General features: G+C 47.2%; 1 protein-coding gene and 1 non-coding gene across 7 annotated transcripts; one reads left to right on the forward strand and one right to left on the reverse strand.

Moving 5' to 3' along the window:
• HMOX2 (heme oxygenase 2) lies at positions 1-26,223 on the forward strand. 6 transcript variants are annotated; one of them, XM_036827167.1, is made up of 6 exons: positions 1-128; positions 21,247-21,373; positions 23,293-23,410; positions 23,780-24,271; positions 25,215-25,341; positions 25,431-26,223. In XM_036827167.1, exons 2-6 carry the CDS (start codon positions 21,288-21,290, stop codon positions 25,556-25,558), a joined length of 951 nt encoding a protein of 316 aa, XP_036683062.1. In that variant the 5' UTR covers positions 1-128; positions 21,247-21,287; the 3' UTR covers positions 25,559-26,223. The 6 variants fall into 6 exon arrangements, with proteins under 6 accessions (XP_036683062.1, XP_036683064.1, XP_036683067.1 ...); XM_036827169.1 differs by having other exon boundaries at positions 1-94; XM_036827171.1 differs by lacking the exon at positions 1-128 and adding an exon at positions 2,007-2,029.
• LOC118882140 lies at positions 14,495-14,601 on the reverse strand. Its single transcript, XR_005016692.1, has one exon. It is a non-coding gene; the product is annotated as a U6 spliceosomal RNA (small nuclear RNA).
• Positions 26,224-26,260: the final 37 nt, after the last annotated feature.

The raw sequence follows: 26,260 nt of genomic DNA on the forward strand, positions 1-26,260 counted from the left end.
GCGCACGTCGGGCTGCCTGCTTGGCTGCGGCGGCCGCGGCGCTGAGCGACGCGCGGGCTAGGCGCTGACGGGCGGCGGGCCTGACCTGCGGCCGGTGAGTGTCCACGGCCAGTGAGTGTCCGCGGCCGGTGAGTGTCCATGCGCTGCCGCACCTCCCTCGGGGCTCCTCCGCAGGCCTGGCCCGCCCGGGCCCTCGGGAGCTGGGCTCGGTCGGCCATGGCCCGCTGCGCCCCAGCGCCCGCTTGAGGGAGCCCTGGCGGGCCCTGGGCGGGGGGCGGCCCGGAGGGGACGAGCGGGGGGACCCCGCTTCCTAGACGGCGTTTCACAGGCCCGGGGAGGCCTAAGCCGCGGGTTCGCGTAGTTGTGCCCCGGGGGAGGTGACTCCCTGGTCGCCGCGGGCGGACTTGGCGTTCCCGCGGGGCCTGCAGCCTCTGGCCGACCAGCCTGCACGTCTGTCCACCTTGGGCCGGCGAGGACCCAGACCTGGCCTGGCGGCGGAGAGCCGTGCCCAGGCTGTTGGCGTGGGCCGGGGCTCTGCCCTTCCTGCTCTTGACTCACCTCGGTCCGTAGGGTCCTTTGAGTCACTGTCTTGATTTCCGGAGTGACCCGCGGCCGCCAGATTGCGAGGGACCAACGTCAGGGGCAACCGGTTAGTCTGGCAGGGAGTCTACCTGTCACCTCATAAGCGCAGTGCCCTAGGTGTATTAATTGTCCCGTAAAAGCTGCCAGGACCGCCTTGCACAGTCTTTGCACAAGGCCTGTGTCATGTCATTTAAGTGACTTCTGATGAACCGGTTGCTGTGGCCTGTGGCTGTTCATCCTTATTGTCTTGTATTCATGGCTCTGTGAACCACACAAGGCGGAGCATGACTGAAAAAATATAAACATCCTATGGTGCTCTACAGTTCAGGAAGCCCTCTCACTCTCAGCCCCTAACAAAACCCTGTGAGTTGATAGTTCTCCCACAGGTGAAATGGGTTTAATGATGAATCTCAAGTTAAGAGATTTAACCTGCATCCCACAATCAAGAAGATGGCACAGGTGGTCTTGTTCCTGGTGGTCTGCTCCCAGATCCCATGCTCTTTCCTAAACAGAGCCATGGAGATTGGAAATGGATTATGTTATTTAAACTAGACATTTTTCCCTCTCCCCCTAAACTGCCCTCCCAAGTAGAAGGAAACAGGGAGCTTACTGGTTTTATGTATTTGAATTTCTGTTAGGCATTAACCAGGTGTTTTGATTAAAATTTTAACTGCCATATTAAAATTTTTAGGTTTTCTTTTGTGAGGAGGAGGATAAGGAATATAAATGAGTAAATCTGTGATTTTTAAAAAATTATTATTATTATTTTTTATTTATTTATTTATTGGCTGCTTTGGGTCTTCGTTGCTGTGCGCAGGCTTTCTCTAGTTGTGGCGAGCGGGGGCTACTCTTCGTTGTGGTGCGTGGGCTTCTCATTGCGGTGGCTTCTCTTGTTGCGGAGCACGGGCTTTAGGTGTGCGGGCTTCAGTAGTTGTGGAACACGGGTTATAGAGCGCAGGCTCAGTAGTTGTGGCGCACGGGCTTAGTTGCTCCACGGCATGTGGGATCTTCCCGAACCACGGCTCGAACCCGGGTCCCCTGCATTGGCAGGCGGATTCTTAACCACTGCATCACCAGGGAAGTCCCTAAATCTGTGCTTTATTCATTATGTTTTTTTCAAGAAACATCACAAGACAAGACATCACAAGCTTACCAAGAGCTCACAGTTCAGTTGGGCATTTCAAGTTTACTTGGTGAAATTGGGAAAAGTTTTCAAATACAGTACCTACGCCAAAATACTGGTCGGGGTATGGGAATTCGAGGGAGCTTGGAAACACACTTACTGAGTGACCTCGTCGGACTGGGGATGTGAAGAGGAAAAATCTGTGATTCCCGCATTGTCTGACTTGATCCTTTTTTCCTTTGCCTGGGCCAATGAGATGATATGCTGTGAGTCACCAGAGTCAGGAGTATGAGCTACTCCAGAAATGACAATGCCAAGGAGAAGGTGAATTACAGATAGTAAAGTATTCATTGCCTTTGGCTTACCGTTCCTTGAGTCTGTTGAAAAGCAAAATAGCTGGGGCCTTTGGGCTACCTTGGTTTTTTGGTTTCTTTTTAAAAGCTGACTCTCTTCATAGGATAGTTGGGCTCTGTATCAGGTTTGCACCAAAAACTGAAATATCACTCCTCTAGGAGGAAGATATTTTTGAAAATTGGAATTGTATATTTCAGTGTAAAATTCGGAATTTAGTTTGTAACTCCTTGGAGAGAAAGATGAAAAATTTGAACAATACATTACCTCCTTGTATATTATTGGCCATAGTTAACTAAAAAGTTATAAATAGACATTTAATGCAGTCTCTTTTTCTGATACTAGTTAATGGGAGAATTAAGAGATCTGGGTCACATCTCCTTTTGTGTTGAACACAGTGAAGGTTATTTGCTTTTTAACTTAATTTATTATATTTGTTAGGTTTGTTTGTGTAAAAGTATAGGATGAAAGCTCTGCCTTTTATTGTAATCTGAATAGTCTTTCAGGGTATTTTTGCCCTGCTGAGAAGCAGTGCCATTACTGATTAATTCTTGCCAGCAATGAGAGAGAGTGGGGGGGGGCATATCTTTAATTGGAACAGTTAATATAACTGCTTATGCTGGGGTCTTCCTGTTTTTTATATGGGAGTTATTTCACTCTGGTGACCACTCGGGTGCTCTGTGATAGTTCACTCCAAGGTTTACTTTTCCCTATTGACTTCATTTATTTACCATAAGATGTCTCCCATTATATTACACATTGTAAAGCCAGCTAATGAAGGCAGCTGGCTTTAAATTCTTTTAAACTTTCTAATAAATCTGACACACGGTACTGAAATACAGCAGCCCATAACTGATGGTCTGTTCTAGCAATGTTACATATGTTTACAGGATATGCAGTTACATTTATTCATAAATCCTTTCTGTATGACCAGTGTCTTTCCATTAAGAATAACAATGGTTTTGGAGTTCACTATAGATAATTTAGAGGTGCATAGCTATTATAAAGGGAATATATTTACAATCAGCCCATCAGAGGACTGCATCTAAATTGCGATCATGGCTGACTGCAGTGGAGCCAGAAACTCTTTCTGGGTGGTCATATCAACCACATCTGTAGTCAGACCTTACAAGGTAATACTCTAAACCTTAACTAGGCATTTCAAAACAGCAGTTAAATTCATGAGGCTCTTCTCAGTGAGCAGGTTTTAATGTTGCTTTGATGTAATTTTAAAAGGCTTTTAGCAAATGTGCATTTCCCTATGTGATATATTTCTTTTAATCAAATATTTTAATAGTAATCCAAGGGTGTTTAGTCTGCTTTTGGAGTAGGAATTGCATCAGATTGCGTGTCTTCTTGCTGTTCAATGATGTGATGTTGAGGAGGGTTCTTTTTTCAAATGTATGCTTAAGTATCTCTCTCTCTGAAAGTCTACATATACACTAACTTTTTGTTTGCACTTCAGAATGATTGGATTGTTAAGTACAAAATTGAGCTGATTAATCAATTTATAACCATTATTTTCACTCACAAACAACTATTCAACACTAGACAATGTTGTTTTACATGTGCGTATGTGTATCCAAATACATACATATTAATTTATATTAGAAAGAGTGAAAAATAAACAGTTTGTTTCTCCCCAAAAAGGAAGCTGTGGTATATTTTTGATCATGAGAAAAACATTTAAACCCCTTGAGCTGCAGTTTCTGTGTCTGAAAAATGAGGTTAATACTTGATGAGCCTTCAAGTCTTGAGTGCCTTGAATGCTGCTTTTCAATCTAAGACAGGGGTTTCCAAACTTTTCTATTTCACTAAGTTTGGGGTTGGGCCTGGGAACATGTGTTTTTAAAGTTTCCCATGTGATTCTTGTCTGGGGCCTCCTTGTCTAAAGCCCAGCTGGATGGAAGAGGGAGTAGATTGGTAGGAAGGCAGAGAAGTAAGCGACAGCATACATGAGGAAGGAGACAGCAGAGAGGACAGAAAGGGCGGATTGCTGTACACAGTGACTGCGGTCAGCTTTTCTGCCAGAGGCCCAGCAAGTGGATATTCTTTTCTCTCTACTTAGGGGAAAAATTAATTTTTGTCACACGAATAGATTTGTTTCCTTCCCAGGAATATCGTAAGCCTAATTATTGTCATAGTTCTCAGTAACTTTAAAAGGGCTTTGGGGAAGAATGGCATAAAGAGGCAGGTGTCTAGCACCCCGCCAGCCTGACTTTTTCTCAATACTCCCAGCTTCTTGCCTTTCTCCCAGTGAGCGCTCTCAGTCTTGGAAGCCTCAAGTTTCACTGTCTTGTATTATATTCAATCCCGCAGTTACCTCAGGGCTGTGGGAAGGTGCTAGCATGATTAAAACAATTTGCCATCATGCTTTTAGCTAATCTAGTTGGCTGACCTGCCTCTTCAGTCACTGGGGTGATCGTATTTATTATGCCAAACAGTGGGAGCCATAGTCTGAGCATACAGGTATACTGAAGGAGTTGGTGAGACAGGATATTTGAGTCAGAACTGTCCTGGAAAATCTGGAACATAAGGCTCCACCTTTAGCACTGTTGTCTGTACTGCACAGTTAGCATTTATAATATAATACACCTGTTATGTTATTTATTTTTCTAGTTCTCTCTCTCTCTTTCTCAGTTGAAAGCTGCTTGAGGTCCCGAACATCTTACGCCTCTTTGTAGTCGTAGAGCCCATGAGCATTGTAAGTGTTTGTTGATGATAAGATGGCATGTCACATGCCTTCCTTAGTACTGGATCTGCTGTTCTCTCTGGCAAGACCAGTAGGAGCTGCTGCAGAGGAGCTGTTGTCACCTGGAACTATTTCCAGGGCAATTTGGAGGAGGGCAGGCAGATGAAGGGGAAGAATCAGTGAGCAAAACTGAGTGTGGGTTGGGAGGGGGGGCTAGGTAGTAGTGTTTGAAGGCAGATGAGAAAAGCAGACATAATGAAGTGGCATTAAACCTTTACTCCCTTGATTTTCTACAGGAAGGCAAGGGGAGAGTCATGCTTTCTCTTTGCTTAGTAGTAACAGGTATCCCACTAATTAGAAAATAACTTTTAAAACACTCTATTCTGGGGCTTCCTTGGCAGTCCAGTGGTTAAGACTTCGCCTTCCAATGCAGGGGTTGTGGGTTCGATCCCTGGTTGGGGAGCTAAGATTCCACATGCCTCGGGGCCAAAAAACCAAAATATTCAAAAACAAAAACAAATAAACAGAAACACTATTCCTCTGCCACACTTGGGTTTTTGTCAGCCTCAGCAAAATTTCTAAGTGTCTGGGCTCAGTGTCATGTTTGTCTTGTTTTGTAACACTTTTTGTGTTTGCAAAAAGTCTTACTGGCGGACCCAGAAGGAACAAAGTGGGGTGACTGGCTGCTCTAGGTTATGCTTTCTTCCCTTTGCATGTGGCTTTTCCGGGACTTATGCCCAGATTTTAAAGTCAACACATTCAAGTGCAAATGCCTACAGGTAGAAGGACAAAGAAGCTATCTATCTGCCCATTTGGCACATGTCTTGCCTCTGTGGTGTGCAGACTATTGGCACTGAGGGGATGTACAAAAACAACAGCAAACCCAGCAGTCCTTGTTCACAGGGGGTTGGCAGTCACCTTGAGGAGGTGCAAAACAGTAAATTCACTTTGTACGGTTTATGATTGTTGTTTTGACACTCAGTATTCTGCGAGGTCAAGAAAGTGAAGAGCTGAGAAGTGGAAAGGATGATAATTTGAATGAAACCCACTGGGTTAGGTAAAAGACAGAGTAGGAAGAGAAAAGAAGGAAGGAGGGGAAACCCCTCTTCAATGAATAAGCATTAAGGGGTTTTACTGAAAACATATTACCCACAAAAGGAATGTCTCTCATAAAGTAACTCGTCTAGAATAGGGATTCTTAAGCTGAATTCTCGGTCCACAGGTGAACTTCAGGGGCCTGTGGTTGCTCTGGAATAGCATAGGCAACATTTTTTAAATATGTAATTGTTCTGGAGAGAGAGTTTGAAGTCTTCATCTGATTTTCAAAGGGATTTGCAACTTCAAAAGGCTAATGATTGTTATATTCTGATGAATACCCTTGCTACCCATCTTCAGAAGTGCACGTCTGTGAATTTGTATCTTCAGATGAGGAGGTATTTCCGTGGAAGATTAGAGACAGAAACCGTAGGATTCCTTTGTAAACAAGCAGCCTTCTACCAAACATCAAGTGTCATGGGACATACTTGAGTGTTCATGCAAAGGACAGCATGTTCCCACGTACACAGTGGTCTAATCTGGTTCCCAGGAGTGGGGCAGCTAAAGTGCCCTTACCTGACTGGTGTGGGTAAGGCTCCAGGTGTGCCCTCAGGGACCTTATAGTCGAGTGCAGCCGATTAGAATGTGTACCTGTCTGTGATACAGAGGTAGAGCCAAGTAGGAGTGTTGGGGAGGGGGTGAGTTGGCACAGAAATCACATGCTTTTTGGAAGGTCAGGACGTTTTTCAGAAACTACTAGACTGTTGGAAACAAGGTATGAAAGAGTGGAGGGAACCCTGGGCAGGTCTGTGAACAGTGGCTAATTCAAGCCCAGCTTCCCTCTGCTGCTTTGGACATGCAGACCTAAAAGACTGTCCTAGAGCTGCCGTCACTTAGCACACACGGCGGGAAATGGAAACCGTCTGTTTCAGAGTGAGTGCCCTAGCTGCCCCAGACCACAGCCAGCAAAGCATGCTGAGCTCAGGGCTCCTGAGGGCGGAGGAGGAGCTGAGCTCCCGCCCCCCACCTGCCCTGACTGCTTTAACTGTGGATGCTCCACTGTACTTGCTCCATGTGTTGGCCTTCTGTGTAGGGTTTGGTTTGGGAAAAGGGGTGAGCATACCTCTTAAAGCCCTGGAGCACATGATTCTCTGCCTTTCTTGACATTTGCCCTCGCCATCATGTCTACCTTTTTTCCCCCTAGTTATTCATTCGTTATTGCCTAATCAGGTCCTTAGTCAGCAGTAGATGTTCTGGGCTATTTGAGTTTCCTCTCGATAATGATTAGTGGTGACAGTGATGTTTGATCAGTTCTGGAGACCTCTTGGGAATTACAGGCACCCATTTCATGTATCTTTAATTTATGTATTTTGTGCAGGCTGCCTCATGGAACAGGAAGTTATTTGTTTTACAGTGGCAAAATGCTGTTTGTTTTTTAATTTTCTTTTTGGTAAATTGCGGTCACTGTAGCATTTTGCTTTTCCCCCTTGCAATAATAACCTAATGCCTTGGTGTATTTCCTCCAAAATGTGCTTAAAGACAGGATAAGAGCATGTTAAAAGAAGGTTGACCCCTTCCCTAGACTAACGAACATGAAGAGAATGCTGCTGTGAAATCCCTTCTCTGAAGCCAACTGGGGGAATAAAGGGTTTTCACAGAGGTGGACAGCAGGAAGGGTTGGTGGTTTGTGCATGCGTGGGGTGGAGGAGTGCTGGTAAGCGTTTGTTACCTGGACTGTTAAAATTTTGCCTATCCATTTATTTATTTATTTATTTATTTATTTATTTATTTATTTATTTATTTTGGCCACACTGCGCAGCATGTGGGATCTTAGTTTCCTGACCAGGGATCAAACCCGCACCCCCTGCAGTGGAAGTGCAGAGTCTTAACCACTGGACCACCAGGGAAGTCCCGCCTATCCACTTCTTTAAAAAAAAAAAAAAAAAGGTAAGGCAGTATTCTGCTCTTAATCAGGCTTTCAAAGTCCTTAAAATCTAAAAGGTGTGTGGTCAATAGCTGTATCTGTAGAATGTCAGGAAGCCAGTTTAAAACCAATGCAGTGCAACATTTCTCTTTCAGTGAGCTATTTGAGCACAGAGCATCATGTGCTTGGTCCCCTACAAGACCCGTGTCACCCCCCACCCTCCATCAGTAGAAATTTCTGCAGTAAAAATGCTGTTCAAAGATGCTTACTCACTAGCTAGCCATTTTTCTTATTTCTAGGATTCACTTTTAAATGTTCTCTTTGTCATCTGCTCTTTGAGAATACCTTGATTTTGAGAATACCTTACATTCTGGAAATTGTCTATTCACTCAGCAAACCCTGATTAGGTAGGTACCCTGTGTTGGGCAGTAGGAGACAAAGATAAATGAGCCATAATCTGGAAAAAAGACGTGTACAAATGAATACTGTAACAGAATACAAGTGCTGTAATAGATCATGAAAGGCTTACTTAGGTAGCTCTTAGTGTAACAGCATGCCTCCAAGATCATCCAGCTCATTGTTATCTAGACCTTATTTTTAGAAGCAGTACAACTCCATTTTCAGAGGAATAGGGGAGCTGCTCTGTCTGAAATGGGTGGGGGAAGCCCACAGTCTTTCCTGCTCTGCCTCCTGTTAAATACCATCTTCCCTGCAGCTCACTGAGAAGTGCCTCTTATTTTATAAATGAGGATGTTGGAGTTCCAGGGCAGTTGTGTAATACAGCTAGCTAGCGCAGACCTGGTAGTAGAGCTTAGTTCTCATTCTTAGCCTACTTGTCAGTCAGACACCAGACTGATAAATAATAATTAGATTTTCTCCCTGTTTTATGTTCTATTCCTCCAAGAAGTCAGTGAGCACATTTCTATCAGGGCTTCACCTCTGCCTGGCTTTGTTACTGAGCCTGCTTTATAGGTTTTGCCTCCTAGTGATCTAAATACAAATCAGTCCTATTCCCAGGAAGGTACTGTGACCCTTTTCATTGTCATCTGTGGGCAGTGCCAAGTTGCCCCACCTACAACCTCTTCTGTTTTCTGGTGGAAATTCAGTTTTCCCAGAAATCTCTGTAAAGGATATTTCATGAAGGTGTGATGGATGGTGTGAAGCTTAGCATGAAAACAAAGCTCTTCTTGTCTCTGTAAACTGATGAAGGGATGAGAGGTTCGAGCAGGGTTTTCAGCCTTGGTGCTGTTGACGCTTTGGGCTGGATAATTATTGTTGTTATTGGTGTGTGTGTGTGTACGCACATTTGTGCTTTCTGTGGGATGTTGAGCAGCATCAGACCCACCTCAGACCCACTGGATGCCGGTAGCACAGCCCATCCTCCAGTTGTGACAACCAAACATGTCTCCAGGCATGGCCAAATGTCCCTTGAGGGATAAAACGGCCCGCATCTGAGAACCGCTGGGTTAGGGATTGATTGGCAAGAGACCTAAATGGAAATCAGAATATTCAAGTACATTTTTCATTTACCTAAACTTTTATTTACAGTGATGAGCTGCTCTAAAGAAACAAAACAGTAACATGTCCCGTCCCCGAGCCTGACCCTCTGTGGCATGGAGGGGCTTCACGTAACTCATGTTCAGAGCCTCCTTAAAAGAACTGAACTCTGGTGATTATCTTCCTTTAGGTCCTTTGCAAAATTTATTTTGCTAGAAATTCCAAGGTTTTTCTGTCCCTTTCTTGGTATCTAGTGTTATCAGAATGAAAACAGGTTCTTTACAGTGAGCATTCAGCTCAGTCTGTGACCCTAGTATAGATTTGATGCTACCTGTAGGGCCTTTCATAGAGACAGGGGTTTTTCCATTTCTTAACTAAAAGTATACAGGAACATTTGTTAACTTTAAGTGACACTTTATTTAGTTTATTAATCAACATCATACTATATGGCAGTTTTATAAGTAAATTATCTCATTTAATTTTTATACCTACGTTGCAGAGTTGTTATTGCTATCCTTACAGATGAAGAAACTGAGACTCAGAGAGATAGCTGGTCCAGGGCCACCCAGCAGGTGTGCAGCAGAACCAGGGTTTTCTCTCTGTCCTGCCTGACTAGAGCCTGTGCCTTGACCACAGCCCTATGCTGCCTCTCAGCCTGTGTGTGGCAGTGGATTCTCTCTTGGCTGGGCTTAGTTCAGGTCAGGTTTGTTGGGCGCCTACCGTAGGCCGGCTCTAGAGGTCATCATGCAATTCAGTCATTGCCTGAACTCCTTTGGTGTCCTGTCAGCACATTAGCATTGTGCTGTGCAGATAGGACTTCTGTGCGTATGGCTGCTGTTAGACTTGTTGAGCCCATCTTCTAGAAACTTTGAGATGGAGGGATTTGGCCTGCATGTCATAGGATGTATACCGAAATACAAATACTTATATTTGTATCTAAGTTAATGGTCACGTTTATACATATGCTGAGTTACTGCCAGTGACTACTGCATGGGGAGGCTGTGTCCTGGGCACTTCGTCCTGGTGAGGAAACTAATGCACATGGCTGTGGAAATTTCACGGACAGACCAGGTAGAGTAATGTGTGATGATCTGTTATCTCTTACCTTGGATCCAAGAAGGCTTCAAGGAAGAGCTAGAGTATCTAGAAAAAGAGTTTGAGGGCATTTTGCTAAGTAATCACTGTGCCACCTTGATTTTTCTGCCTTTCAAGTATGGTTTTGAGGGGTGTTGCAAGTAAATTGTTACTAACAGTGAAATTTGTGAATATTTTGTTGTTCAAAATATAAGTTTTATTGAGTTAAAGATTATCCTTATAAGTCAGCTCTCCTTCTGGATGCTTTTTAGAGTGGAAGAGAGGGCTGCTGTTACAACTAACTGCTGATAACTTCACATCACCTACAGTATATTTTTTCTACCCTCTAGTTCCTGGCTACTCCTAGGGGACATTTTCATCCATGTACAAATAGGCCAGATATACTGAGGGAGGAAAACAGTTGCGCAGCCCCATTCCTAGGAGCTGTTGCCTCATTTATTAGTACAGGGAACCAGAGAGTCGAGTGGCAGCAGGCTGCCTGCTCTGTGCTCCTGACCGCTCCTCCAGTGGAGGCAGGGCCTGCTGGGAATGCTGGGAACGCCGAGCCTCTTACTCTAAGCAAGTCCAGTAGCTATTGCTGCTGGTCCCCTGCCACCATAGACGCAAGCCTGTGAGGACAGCGCCAGCCTCTTGGAGTTGCCAGTTCTTGGTCAGGGCTTGTTTCCTTGCCACCACTTCACCCACCCCTTCCCCTGCTGCCAGAATCTAGGCAGTCGTGAAAAAGCCTGAGAATGATACCTAACTCTGTAGGCCTGTGGAAATATGTTAAGATCCCAAACAGGTCCACAGTGAGACAGAGGAGCCGCCTCATTAGATTGACCAATGCCTTGGCCTATGGAGTTGCTAATCTTATAAGAAGTTTATGTTGATGTACTTCCTATCCATCACACTACTGTTTCAAAGGCAGATGTGTTTTCAGTAGACAGAAAGATAGGACTGAATAGGTCTTAGACGCTTAACACAGGGAGGACACGCTTTCAGATTCTTAAAACCAGGTCTTCTATTTCCCTGTAGTTACTATGGTAATAGGTACTGTAGAAATGTGCAGACTCTACTGTGGCTTCCTCTTGGTGTTGGGATGCCCCAGGGCCTCTGGCTCCATCGTCCACCAAGGCCTGGCAGATCTGGCTGCTTCCTTCCAGGCACTGAGTGGTGGCGGGGGTGGGGGGATGGAGTGGGCGCCATCCTCCCCCTTGGGACCAACCATCTCCAGCCTTGGCCTGCCGTGTTACTCAACAAAAGCAGGGCTCGCCAGGGGGACAGCCTTCTCGGGTTGCCCTGTGTTCTGAGTGAGCCAAGATGAGAGTTGTGGGGATGGGCAGCAGCAGCTTCTGACTCTTCAAAGGGGAGCCTGAGCATTTACTTCTCAGAAATCATAGGACTGAGCTCACTTTTCATACTAAAAAAACAAATGGCACTCAGCGGTTTAGCAAACCCCTCCACTGTGAGCGTAAATGCAGTGTAATATAACCTCAGTTTCCATGTTGCTAGTAGTCTGTCGTGACAGCCTACTAATTTCACGTTCATGTACCACTGAGGGTTAGCTGGGGACACAGGAGGAATCACCTTGCATTCAGAAGGACTCAGGTTTGGTCCCAGCTCCACTGTTTACTCTGAGTGACCTTGGCCATATTACTTAATTCTCTTGATCTTAGTTCCTTCATAGTCATGGGATTCTGCTCGAAAGTGACTTAGTCTGGTGTGTCCACATCTGTTAGACGTTAGTCTGGTGCTCTTCCTCTGCACCACCCTCTCTTGGGTGAACTTGAGGGCCTTTGGTCCCTGCAAGGATGCTGCTTAGGTTCTGTCGATCCTGTTTGTACAGAGGAAATTACCTGGGAGCCCATAGCACTTCTAGGTTTTCCAAAATGGAAATTCAGCAGAAGCATCCTAATCATCCACTCTCTCCCTCAACTCCCAAATGCTATTTGTAGTCATCATTTATGAGAGACGCTGAAGTCACAGGTGACAGTTGTTACACCTGAGTGAAAGGAAATGTGGCTGACCACTTAACCCACAGAACACGTGCTTTCAAGATTGTTCCAAAGTTGGAATGATTTTTGCTTGATGGGGATGACCCACCAGCATTTACTCTGTTACAACCAGCCCTGTAGATGTCTGGTGCCTAGGCTTTGTTCTTATAAAATCCCAGCCTAACCATTTTAGAAGTCAGTCAGTACTTCAGCCCCCACCCCTCCAGGTCCTTCTCATGGGACTGAAGAGTCTTGTCTTCTCAGCCCTGAGACCCAGTGGCACTCAGGGAACAGGGCAGGTCTTGTATTTATTTCATTTGTAGTAGGAAGTGGCGTCTTTGGTGCCAGCAGCAGTAGATTTCTGGCCTCTTCTCTGCTCTTTTCAGTGTTTCAGGTTTCGTCCCAGTGTCTGCTTTTGAATTCTTGCTCAGCTGTATTAGAATGTGCTAGAGGTGAGCCCACCCCTCCACAGTGAAAAAAGCCTGCCAGAGAAGTCTTGGACTTCCTGAATCACGCCAGTTTTTGAGGTTACTAAGAGGCTAGTGCCCTTAGTTGCTTTCTGGTTGGTTGCTTGTTGCCCAAATGTGCAGGTGTGTGTTGAGTAAATCTGACGCAAGAGCTTTGTGTCCCTGGACTCCCCACTTTTCCAGGATTCTTTGTCTGAACTTGCTCTTTGTCAAGAGGTTAATAGTCATCCATTCAATGAACTGTGGGATTGAATTCACCCAGTGATCAAAATGAAATGGGTGAAGCTTGTGTGTAAGATTTCCTGAGATGTGGCTGCACCAGAGTTCAGAGACCTCAGGTCATTTATTCTACAGACTCAGAAGGTATTGATCTAGATGATGTGGTTTCCTCAGGGTTTTGAGAGGCCCCTCTTATCACTGCTTTGTAGGGTTAGAGCCGAGTCAACCCTGTGCACCGCTCCCAACCTCCAGCTTAGCTAGCTAGCATCGAGCAGCATCTGCAGTGTGGATTTTCTAGCTTCAGTGGTCACAGGTCTCACCTCAGAAAGAGCAGGAATTCCCATTTCCTGACACTGTCAGAGGATGAGGGTGGAGTCAGAAGTCCTCAGGTGTGACCTGCCCAGAATTACCCATGGATTCACCAAATTTCACATTCTTCCTCAGTGTTTCAGAATCACCCAGCTGCCCATTTTCGCCAACAACTTTCTCAAGAGATCATCAGCATCTGAGCAGCGTTGAGTTTCATGAAGCACTTGTGCACACATTAGCTCATTTAGTCCTCACAGCACACTCGAGAATGTGGAGCAAAGAGAGTTTTGTTACCCAGTTTTATGGATGATGAAACTCAGCCTTCAGAAGGTTATGACTTACCTATAGCCATGGAGTTACTAAGCATTGGAACTCCAACCCAGATCTTTCTAACTCTAAAGACCATACCCTTTGTGCAGGGCCCAGCTACCTTTCCATTCCCGAAGGTGAGCTGGATCTAGAGCAATAATCAACAGTTAGTGGGAGCCCAAAAGTGGCCCCTGTAAACTGACAGGTCCACTGAGCTCCCCCCTCCCCTGCATCATTCCAGCCCTCCCTGAGGTCTGGGAGCAGCGCAGGGACTGTCAAGGCTATTTGCTACAGAAAACAGGTTGCACCTCCTCTTCACATCCATATGCCAGCTGGGGTGCAAAACTGGCCCTTGGTGCAGGGTTTACGCTTATAGATACTGGATTTTAAACAGTGCTAAGGAGAGCAAGTTTATTTCCACGTTGCATCCGGGAACAGGGCTTCTTCCCCCTGTTGAGAATTTCCTGGTGTCCTAGCATCTGAAAAAAGCTCACCAGGAGTGTCTCCTAGGGTAGACCAGCTAGTAAACAGTTCTGAGTTCATTCTCAATTCCTTTTGTAACATTAACATTTGTTATAAAGTGGTTTCATAGTCATTATCCTATTTGATCCTAGTAATAGTCTTTTATTGAATGCTGGGCAGATATTCATTGCATTTTACAGGTGAAAAATGGAGAAAGCCGGAGAGATTTGGAGGCTCTGAAGAGATGCACCTTTCTGCCCCCCTGGCTTCCTCCCTCCTGCTCCCTCTCCCTCCACAGTAGCCCTAGCATTGTTTGTTCCCCAGATCATATATAGGGTTAGAAGTAGGATGTTAGAATTTACTCTTTTTGTGTAGACAGATATTCAGAAAAGAACTTGCATGATGGGTAAACAACTCATGTCTTTCTTTCTTTTTTTTTTTAACATCTTTATTGGAAAAAATATGGAATGCTTCACAAATTTGCGTGTCATCCTTGCGCAGGGGCCATGCTAATCTTTTCTGTGTCGTTCCAATTTTAGTGTATGTGCTGCCGAAGCAAGCACAACAACCCATTTCTTTATATCTGCTGAGGCTTGCCTGATAGGAGTGTGTGGCACCATTAAGAATTGACTTGGCCTGATTATGGGATTGTTCAACAGAAACAGGTATTCTCAAAGGTGAAAAGGGGATGTAGAGAAGGAACAAATCCTATAGTCCAGGAAAGGGGGTGTCTTGGACTCTTGTATTCTGTGTTTATCATCTGAAAACATTTGTGGTGCACGTATTGTACATGGTTTCTGTGAGAGGTGATGCATCGTTTTTAACTATGACCCTCCTGAATGTCACAATATGTGGGTGGGGTGAGATCATAGACAAAGATGTATACAGTTGAAAGGTATTAGTTCAGCCAGAAGAGTGGAAAACACACAAACACATCTCCATGGGCTCTGGGAAGAAAGCTGTACCAATGACCAGAGGCACCTTGAGACAGAAGAAACCAGAGGCCTCATTACCAGCAGTACTGGCTAAGAAAAGGAGTCAGAGCTTGCTGAGGCGCCTGCCCTCACAGGCCGGCGGGTGAGGAGCAGCCTTGCAGGGCAAGGGGAGAGAGGACGCGGGACTGGGCCTGTGTGGTGCTGTCAGAGGGGCCAGGGAGTCAGTGTCCACCTCTGATGTGGGGAGAGCAGCCCGGGGCGGGGACTACGGGGGAGACCCTGGGCTGCTGCAGCCCTGGGAGAGGACTCTGGGGGAGCAGCAGAAAAAGCACAACACTGGCCCCTAAACGAAGGCGACGACCCAGCTGGGCCCTGTGAGGTGAGAATGGCCTTGGCCAGCTCAGAGGCATGGGAATTATAAACAAGTCATTAGTTAGGAAAAAACCAGACCACCAGAAAAGAGGGGTGGAGGTGGGGAGAAGGAGGGAAGGAGGGAGGGAAGGAGTCAGATTTGAAGGAAAATAAAACTAGATTTCATACCATTTAATTCAGAGACGTAGTACCCAACTAAATTTTTTATTATTTTACTTGGTGTTTTAGAATTTAATCCATATTTTATTGTCACCCCTCACCCGCCCCCTTCATTTAGCTCGCTTTGTCAGTAGGCATTTCATTCATGCATTGGCAACAATTACAGCTCAGGATGGAGACTCCTCAGGGTGCTGTGCTGTACATGATTTGGAACATGGTATTGGACTCTGAGAAATTCAGAGTATGAGGGAGTCCTGATCTGTCTTGTAGGATGCTTCTAGCTTAATGGGGTGGGAAACAGGCTGATGGCACTTGTGGAAGCTGAAGAATAATCACCTCTTATAAATGTGACGCCACTTCTAGACCGGACTGAACTCTGAGCCGCCAGCAGCCTTCTAGGAGGCAGGCAGGGGCTTCTGGTGCCCAGTAGGAAGCCATTCGGTAGGGAGGGAGCAGCCGCTCACCTTCCCTCTGGCTGCTTCCTCCTCTGTGTATGTGGGAAAACAACACTAGCTCATGTTGTGGGCATCCCATGAGTTGCGGTAGCTGATAGCTGGTCACTGTCAATTCCAGTCAGGCAGGAGGACTGTTCTAATTTCAGGGAGCTGGTTGCCTGCCTTTCCTCCCCTTTCCCCCCTCCTTCCTCTCTAGTTCTGGCCAGGCTCAGCAACCTGCCCCCTTCCCTCAGTTGTGGTTTTCCTGGGCAAAGAAAAAGAATGGGAATGAAAAAAAGAATTGTTACGGATGAAGTCTCCACTGTGTCTTTTGGGATCACCAGGTGGGGAAGGAGTGGTGATTATGTTTCCATCTGGCAGCCGTGTCCCAGGCTGACTGACCTGAGATTTGCTGACGTGAGTCTCTATGGAGGAGGATTTAACGTCTTTGAACATGACTGTTCTTTCAGAAGCCCTAGAGTCTTGAGCCTGTCATTTACCAGGGCAGAGGCTTTGAAATGAGTGTTGTGGATCTGCTGGGCTAGGTCCACAGGAGGGAACATTGGTGATCGGGACGTTGTTGCCACTTCTCTCAGATCAGGTGTGGGAGTGAAAACCAGTAGTGATCAGGTGAACAGCTAGGAGTACAGGAAGTATGGAGTTGTGGAAGTAGATTTTATAAAGAGAGTCACAGTTTTCTGGAAGTAGAAGAGAGAGAGAGGGCAAATCGACCTTTCTAGAATTAGTAAGAGCAAAGTAAAGGGCCCAGGGGACTTCCTGGTGACCACTTGGTACAGTACAGGGTCTTAGCTGGTTTCCTTGGTCCAATTGCTCTCTCTGTCCCTCCCTTCTCCCATGCCTTTCCCTCCCCCCTTTCAAGAGAATTGAGCCACTTTATATGAAAGAAGGAGCCAGTTAGCTAAAAAGTCCAACAAGTAACAAGTATTCATAGTTTTCCAAATTCCCTTTCTGTCACCATCAGTATACTTAGTTGTAGATAGTTGTAGTCAGTGTTTGGGGGCCTTTTTTTTAACAAAGAAGTTTATGTAGACTTCTTTATGCAGGGGTAGAACCCAGTCAACTTGTTGCTGTGGTGCCAGGATTCCATTGTTTACTGTTGTTTGAGTAGCCCTGCCCTGTATTGTTAGGCTGTGTGACTTTTTTCAAACGTCATAGTATGGCTACTTATCATTTTGGTACAGATTACTATTAATACTTCTTGAAGTGTATTTCCCACAGTGGAATATTTTGGGATCTTTCTGTTTTCATTTTTGTTGGGGGGTTGGGGCAGCTTCATGTTGATAACAAGAGGTTGAAGTCTAGAAAGGTTCCACATTTATGATTTGGCCTCTGATTTTCTAGGGATTACAGTGGTTCCTACAAAGAAAAAAGGATTTGAGTGTAGAAGTCAGCCTGACCAAGTTTGGCCACGTAGCTTTTCAGAGAATGAAGTGATTTCTGTTTCTGACGTGCAAGGTGGCTCCTGAATGCTGCACCCCAGGCCACTCCCTTGAGGAACAGTGGCCAGGCCTCAAGAATGGACACAGCTCTCTTCCTGGCACCGAGCCTGTGTGGGTTGAATGTACTAACTGAGCCTTCCTGAGAGTGTTCTCCTTCCCTGCCAGATGGAGTTTTTAGCCTGCGTAAGGGCTCAGTATTCTTGCCGCTGGGATGGAATAAGCTGGTATCTGTCCTTCTTTCAAAGCAAAATCCTTAAACCGTGTTTTGAGTTTAGAACCTGTTGAAGTAGTGGACCGCAGAGTGTGCTTTGCTGGCCACAGATGCCTACTGTTGGCGGCACTCATTATACCCACCTTCTTTCTTTTGGATTTGTTGTTCAACAAGTGTTTATGGAGAGCCTGTTATTTTTGGGGCCCTGTAGCTACAGCAGTGAAGCAGACAGCTGTGGCCCTGCCCCTGGGGGCAGAGTCAGGCCTCCTGAGAGCTGGGAGGAGGGAAATTAGGGGCTGTTGGGCAGGACCAGGTTGAAGAGGGTGGGCGGAGGGTGTGCCTGAGGGGGGACTGGAACAAATAAAGTGCTGCTGAGAAAAAAAATGCCACGACAGGCACTGGAGGAAAGCTGGCTTTCCCTTCCTCTGTGTTTTTAAGAGAAGCAGAAGCCTTGTTGCTCAAGTGACTACACCTCCCAGAATGTGCAGTTATCATCAAGTAAAACAGTTAATGGTCAGATTTAATCACTCATATAGTCACTGCTGTGCAGCATGATGATCAGGTGGAGGAATTTACCTAAGTTACTGCAGTTGGTAACCTAGGCAACCAAATGGCATTTGTTCTTCTCTTTGCCTGATTTTAGTTTTTTCCTGTAAGCAGCATGGGGGCTGCAGTCTTCAGGTGCCTGGGGCGTGTCCTCAGTGTGGCCGTGCACCTGCCTAGAGCCTCTGGGGCCTTTTACTGCAGCCTCTCTCCTCTGGGAAGCCTAGAACTCTCATCTCAGCACCCTCTCCTCTCTGCAGTCTGAGTGCCGAGCAGCTGGGGACAAACTGTGGCTCTCAGGGTCCCTAAGGGAGTGGAGCTCAGATGGTCTTTCTTAAAAGTCTGGGGAATTCCCGGGCGGTCCAGTGGTTAGGGCTCCACACTTACACTGCTGAGGGCCTGGGTTCCATCCTGGTCGGAGAACTAAGATCCCATAAGATCCCACAAGCCGCGTGGTGTGGCCAAAAAAGAAGTCTGTAAAGTTGGGTCAGTATGAACAAGCTGGGGGAAGCTATGTGGGGCTTATTCCACAGTTGGCAGAGTCTACCTTGACCCCTCAAAGAGGACACATAGCTGGGCAGCCTTTCACCATCTCTGTGGACTGTCCAGTTTCTAGCTTTGTTCATATTGTTGCTTGATCTAGAGGCACTTCCTCTCCCCCACCCCAGATCCCATCTGTTGTTGATGGTCTGCACCATACCGTCACCAGCACTTTGATAGAGGAGAGTGTATCTAATTTGGAGTCAAAAGAAGGTCCCATTTTCTATATTTTGCTATTTCTTTTCTCTCTTCTTTTCAGCTTTATTGAGTTACAATTGACAAACAAAATTGTAATTGTTTAAAGTGTGCAACATGATGATTTGGTAGATGCATACATTGTGAAAGGATCCCCACAATTAAGTTAACACATCCATCACCTCACATATTTACCTTTTTTTAAAAAATAAATTTATTTATTTTATTTATTTATTTTTGGCTGTGTTAGGTGTTTGTTGCTGCGCGCGGGCTTTCTCTAGTTGCGGTGAGCGGGGGCTACTCTTCGTTGTGGTGTGCGGGCTTCTCATTGTGGTGGCTTCTCTTGTTGCAGAGCACGGGCTCTCGGCGCACGGGCTTCAGTAGTTGTGGCATGCGGGCTCAGTAGTTGTGGCTTGCGGGCTGTAGAGTGCAGGCTCAGTAGTTGTGGCGCACGGGCTTAGTTGCTCCGTGGCATGTGGGATCTTCCCGGACCAGGGCTCGAACCGGTGTCCCCTGCATTGGCAGGTGGATTCTTAACCACTGCACCACCAGGGAAGCCCCTGCCTTTTTTTAAAGTGAGAACACTGAAGATCTATTCTCTTAGCAAATTTCAGTTACGCAGTGCACTATTATCAGCTATAGTCACCATGCTATTCATTAGCTTCTCAGACCTTATTCATATTATAACTGAAAATTTGTACCCTTTTACCAGCCATTACCCATTGCCCCCACTCCCAGGCAACCCCCATTCCACTGTGTTCTATGAACTGAACCTTTTTTTTTTTTAAAGATTGTACATAGAAATGGTACCATGCTTTGTCTGGCTTATTTAACTTTCTGCTATTTTCTAAGTGTTCTTGGGCAAGTACAAACCATTATATCTGATATTTACTGAGTGCTTACCAAGTGGCAGGCACTGTGCTTCCATGTTCTCACTTAATCCTTCCTATCATTAATCCCATTGTATAAATACTAAATCTAAAGGTGAGACAAGGTTCAGAAAGATCCTGCTGAGCAAAACCATGCCTTATAATATACCCAAAGATAACAAAGAAGATGTTATCTAGAGAAAACCAAGGATATTTAGCAAAATACTAACAGTGGTTGTATCTGTGGGGTGAGATAGAGGTTGTTTTTTACTCTTTATACCTTTCAAGGACCTTTATGCCTTCTTTATACCTTTCAAAGACCATTTCTTATACTTCTTTGTTCTCCTTGAACAAAGAAGTACCTATTTCTGGGTAGAGCTCAGTAATGCTCAGTAAGTAGATGCTGCTTGAGGTAGAAAGTTAAGGTCTCTTCTTTTCTTGGCTTGACCTGGCCTGAGTTGGTAGCCCTGGTCTTGCGTTACCTTGTTAGTTGTTGGTGCAGCTGTGCTGCTGTTCATCTGGAAAGTTCCCAGATGGGCTCCCACCCCTTTGCACTGCCAGGGTGGAGGGTGAGCTTGTTGTGCTCTGGGGCCGTATCTCCCTGGCTGACGAAGGCTCAGCCGTGGCAGCAAGCAGGAGGCACCGATTGGCTAGCTTGTTATTTCCTTCAGCTGGGCAGAGTCCGGAGTGGGCTGGGGACAGTTTGCTCGCGTGGTGACTCAGTGTAGCTGATGCAGGTTGTCAGGGGCCTTTCAAGCAGCTCTGCTTTAAAGCAGAGCTGCTCTGAATGGCCTGGCTCGACGTTCCACTTTGTGTGCTTCTCTGCTTCTCTCTGCACAGGGCCACCTGCCTCTAATAGGTAGGCTGGGCTGCCTCAGATGAGCTTGCTGCCGCACTGAGAGCTGCTGCATTGCTCTTTTTTTTAAAATGATGTTTTCTTTGTTATTTTATGTTTTGGATAACTTTTAAGTTTGCTATAATTTCAGAAATACAGAAAAGTTGTAAGAATAGTACATAGAACTCTTGTGTATGTTTTATCCAGATTTACCATCAGCATTTTGCCTCATGTGCTTTACTTGTGTGTCCTCCCCCCTCCATGTACGTGCCTGTACACACACACACGCGCACGCACGCGTGCTCTTTTTCTCTGTCTCTGAACCATTTGACAATAAGTTGCAGGTGGTATGCCCTGTTACTTGTGAATACCTCAGTATGTGTTTCCTAAAACAAGGACATTCTCTTAACTAACCACAGTGCAATTAAAAAAAACAGCAAGTTCAGCATCAATATAATGCTATCACCACTGTCCGTATTTTGTCCATATGCAGATATAGTCCCAGTAACGGCAAAGCTTTATTTTTAACGAAAACATTCCTGAGGCACGTGGGTGACTCCTTGCTTATGTTGCTCAGGGGAGAGCAGAACCAGCAGGTGTTTGGGGGACGTGACTGTCGTGGGCGCCGCATCACCTGCTCCTCATGTCTCTGCAGGACCAGAGTAGTGAGAGCAGGAAGAACCACACTTGGCAACGATGTCAGCGGAACTGGAGACCTCAGAGGGGGTGGATGAGCCGGAGAAAAAGAGCTCTGGGGCCCCAGAAAAAGAAAACCACACCAGGTGAGCGATGGGGGCTGGCCATGTTGAGTCAGGTGGGCCCAGGGCCTGCCATGCCCAGCACACCTGGCTTCAGGTGCTGGAGGCACCAGGTGTGGTCAGGGTCATGCTGCTGTGGTCCCCGGACACCAGGCTGGCACTGCAGAGACAGCATATGGCACCCTGGGCTGCTCAGCGCTCTGCCCGCTCCTTCTCACCGTCATCTCCATCATACGAGGAGGCAGGACGGGCACTGCTAGGAATGCTGAATAGTGGAACTTGATGGTATTCCTGGTCCTTTTTTCTTCTTAAAATTCTAAGCGTTTTGTCATCTGGGGTGAGAAAGGGTAATCAGAGGCAAAGCTGGCACCTTTTCCAGTGTCTCCCACCCCCTCGAATGTGGGAGCAACTCTAACTTCAGGGCTTTCCTTTCTGGGGAGGACCAGTTCATCACTCAAAGCCTCTAGTTACCTGGGCCTGTTCTTCATTGTTCTTAGCCTCTCCTTGTAGCCCTGTCATTGGCAAAGTTTTTTTTTTTTTTTTCTGAATATTTGTTTATCAAAGTATGGTTGATGTATAATATTATATAAGTTACAGGTGTACAGTATAGTGATTCACAATTTTTAAAGGTTATACTCCATTTATAGTTATTACAAAATATTGGCTATATTTCCTGAGTTGTACAATACATCCTTGTAGCTTATTTTATACATAGTAGTTTATACCTCTTAGTCCCCTACCCTTATATTGCCCTCCCCCTTTCCATCTCCCCGCTGGTAACCACTAGCTTGTTCTCTATATCTGTGAGTCTTCTTTTTTGTTATATTCACTAATTGTATTTTTTAGATTCCACATGTAAGTGGAATTTAGTATTTGTCTTTCTCTGATTTCACTTAGCATAATGCCCTCCAAGTCCATCCATGTTGCTACAGAAGGCGTTATTTCATTATTTTTTGTGGCTAAGTAATATTCCATTCCATATATGTGTATGTGTGTGTGTGTGTATATCTATCTATCTATCTATCTATGTATATGTCTCACGTTCTTTTTTTTTTAATTGGAGTATAGTTGCTTTACAACGTTGTGTTAGTTTCTGCTGTACAGCAAAGTGAATCAGTTATACATATACATATATCCACTCATTTTTAGATTTCCTTCCCATTTAGGTCACCACAGAGCAGTGAGTAGAGTTCCAGCAAAGTTCTTTTTTTATATCTTGAAATAATTGCTAATAATAAATATTGTCAGCACATGAGTGATATGAGCCAGTCTCCTAAAGAAGCCAACAGAGGCTGGGCTTCAAGAGGTCAAGTTTTTCTCGCTCTAGTAGATGACTGTGTGGACGCACGTGAGCCCCCACCCAGCGTGTTCTCCACCTTGTCTGGTACTGGCTACTGGCATCTGTCAGCACCACTCCATCCTGCATAATTTTGTTAAGCAGCACAAACCTAGGTCCTGGCTCTAACCTCCCCGGCCTTGATTTCATTTGCATCCTCCTACTCCTGGACCCAGCCACATGTAATCCTGAAGACACTGTGGGTCCAAGGTGGGAGGAAAGCAGCAGGGCCACCCCAGGAGATGCACGGTCAGTCCTTCTCAGTGGTGTGGATTCCGGGAGAGACATTCCCAAAGGTTGTCTGTTCCCTGAAGCCAGCACACGCTGTGGTAGGATTAGAGGTGTGTGTTTGTTCGGGCACTAGGGGGCCACAGAAGCAAAGCATCATTCATTTGGGTGGTTCAGAGAGACACAGACACTGTGGAGGAGTAGGTCACAGTCATCCAGAGCGTCTCCCAAGTCCTTGGAGCAGACTCACGTCTGCCTGCCCTGTGCTTCTTGGTAAGAGGCTGGAATCAAGTTTCTGAGCAGCCTCTGCCTCTAGCTCAGCAAGTGGTCAGCCTAGAGCTGGGAAGCGCTAATTCACACACGCATGCTCTCTCCATAGGATGGTGGACCTCTCCGAGCTCCTGAAGGAAGGGACCAAGGAAGCACATGACCGGGCAGAAAACACCCAGTTTGTCAAGGACTTCTTGAAAGGCAACATCAGGAAGGAGCTGTTTAAGGTTTGTGCCCTAGGTCATGGATTGGGTCGGGCTGGGGGCCTTAGTCCCATGAGGAAGCCCCCCTGGAGCCTTTCTCCATACTCCCGTGCTTTCTCAGCGTCAGGCTGTGGTTTCATGTCTTAAGTGGAATAACATAGTGATGTAAAGGAAGTGATCCATGTTCCAAAGAATTCACCGTGTCATTCCTTTAAGAAACAAAAGCTTCCTGCGCATGTGAAATAATTCACTGTATAAAAAGTAGGCCTTTGGGGAATGGAGGTGGGTGCTACTCGAGCCTTTGTCTACAGCTGCTCAGAAGTGTGGGCAGTGGGCTCGGGAGTTGCCGGCCAAGGTCCCCCTTTCCCATGGTCTCCCCATCGCCCTCGGCAGCTGGCCACCACTGCACTGTACTTCACATACTCGGCACTTGAGGAGGAGATGGACCGGAACAAGGACCACCCAGCCTTTGCCCCCTTGTACTTCCCCACGGAGCTGCACCGGAAGGCGGCGCTGATCAAGGACATGGAGTATTTCTATGGTGAGGACTGGGAGGAGCAGGCGCAGTGCTCCGAGGCCACCCGGAAGTACGTGGAGCGGATCCACTACGTGGGGCAGGATGAACCAGAGCTGCTGGTGGCCCACGCCTACACCCGCTACATGGGGGACCTCTCAGGGGGCCAGGTGCTGAAGAAGGTGGCCCAGCGGGCCCTGAAACTCCCCAGCACAGGGGAAGGGACCCAGTTCTACCTGTTTGAGAATGTGGACAATGCACAGCAGTTCAAGCAGTTATACCGGGCCAGGATGAACGCCCTGGACCTGAACCTGAAGACCAAAGAGAAGATCGTGGAGGAGGCCAACAAGGCCTTCGAGTACAACATGCAGGTATGCCAGGGGTCAGGCGGGAAGGGGCCTCTGACCGCGGGGGGCCGCCCTGGGTCTGCCTGAATGGACATCAGTGCACTAGGACAGAGGAGCTGCCCAAATGGGCATCAGTGCGCTAGGACAGAGGAGCTACAGCCTGCCCGAGAGAAAGTCAAGGGACCAAACAGGCCAGAGAGCACGAACCCAGTCATGGCTCTGCCTTGTTTGATAGCCTGTGTGTTGTGTTTTGGGAAGGCGAGGCCCCAGCACATTGAGGGGTTGGGAAGGAGAGAGCCATCTCCCTCCCTCTCACCCCAGGATCCTGGTCTTAAGGAATGGGTTTCCCCTTTTAAGCAAGGATTGCTATGAAAAGTCCTACTTGATAAGTTCAGGGAGAGAATCAAGGAGAGTGAGAATGACTCAGTTTACAAGTAGCTGTTAGATGGGCCCAAGTCTGGGGAGGCTGATTCTGTGTCCAGAGCCCAGGCCCAGCCCTCAGCACCAGGAAAATTGCCACGGGAGGTGGTGAAGCGCCAGCCTGACCACAGGCCTGGCAGCCCTCTATTCTGATCTCAGCAGGCCTCTGAGGGCCACTCAGGCTAGGTCTGCCCTGTCAGGGCCTCATTCTCCCATGTTCCTCTTTTTCTGTTGTTTCTTGCTAAAAATACCCAGCAGCTGGAAATAGGGAAGTACCAGTGCTCACACAGTGTCTTGGGGCAGCGCTTTTGCTTTCTCCTCCTATCTGTTCCCTGGTAGTTTCAGTTGTGGGCTGTCAGTCTGGGCAGCACAGGTGCAGCCACACCTCCCAGAGCTCGGTGGCGGGGCACGGACTGGGGCTGCTGCTCTGCACTCCTGAGCAAGCCTCGCCTGCTCCAGCTCCCTCTGTGTCCGGGGGAGAGAGATTTTTCTTTGAAAACAGAGGATACGCAGTCCAGTGATGGCCGTCGATCCTCTGCACCTGCAGATATTCAGTGAACTGGACCAGGCTGGCTCCTTGCTGGCCAAAGAGACCCTGGAGGACGGGCTCCCTGTGCACGATGGGAAAGGAGATGTGCGGAAATGCCCCTACTACGCTGCTAAACAAGACAAAGGTAGGTCTCGTGTGTCCTGAGCTCCCCCCAGGGTGGTTGTGTCCGTGTCCCCCGCTGATGCCATGTCCCTTGTTGGTGCTGCCATGCAGGTGCCCTGGAGGGCAGCAGCTGCCCCTTCCGAACAGTCCTGGCTGTACTGAGCAAGCCCAGCCTCCAGTTCATTCTGGCCGCCAGCGTGGCCCTGGCTGCCGGCCTCTTGGCCTGGTACTACATGTGAAGGACCCACCACCCACGCTGGCACCCTCCTCCTGACCACTGGCCCGCCCTCACCTCCACCCACGACCAAACTACCACCTCAGGTGACTTTGTTTTAATGCTGGGCTTGAGAAAACAAGCAACCAGTAAAAGCCAGATGCTAAAGCCTTTGCCTGTCAGCATCCCACCTGCGGGCCAAATGCTGACCTGGGTGCAGGCCCACCCTCCCTGCAGCCCCCAGGCCATGGCAGCAGGAGCAGCCAGCGCAGCTCAGCGGGCCAGCCTGGGCCTCTGGAACCAGCTCTGCTGCCGGGGCACCCACACCTCTGACCCCAAGGCTCTTTCCCTCTGCTCTTTCTCGTCGTGTCGGCATTTAGGTGGGTATCTTTCCCCTGCTGGGAGTGGGGTAGCTAGCAAGTTCAGGCTCCCATAGCCCTGGGGTCTGGGGGGCTCCCTAGATGTGGCTGCTCTTCTGCAGGACCTCTCCTGGGGGCGGGGGCCAGGAAGAGGACAGAAGCCAGGCTCGCACCCTGCCTCAGAGGCCCTGGGAGCTCCGTCCTGGGCAGCCAGTCCTCATGCCTCTCAAGCAGAAACCTGAGTGGGGTCTGTTTGCCCGTGGCCTGTCTCCTCTGACCTGTGGAAATGCTACTGCTCTCAATAAAGTGGACTCTGACAGCTGCGTCCCTCCTTCCTGGTGTGATGTCATCCGTCTCGATGGCCCCGG

This window comes from Balaenoptera musculus, chromosome 15 (genome assembly GCF_009873245.2).
Source record: "Balaenoptera musculus isolate JJ_BM4_2016_0621 chromosome 15, mBalMus1.pri.v3, whole genome shotgun sequence".
In the NCBI taxonomy this organism is placed as follows: Eukaryota; Metazoa; Chordata; class Mammalia; order Artiodactyla; family Balaenopteridae; genus Balaenoptera; species Balaenoptera musculus.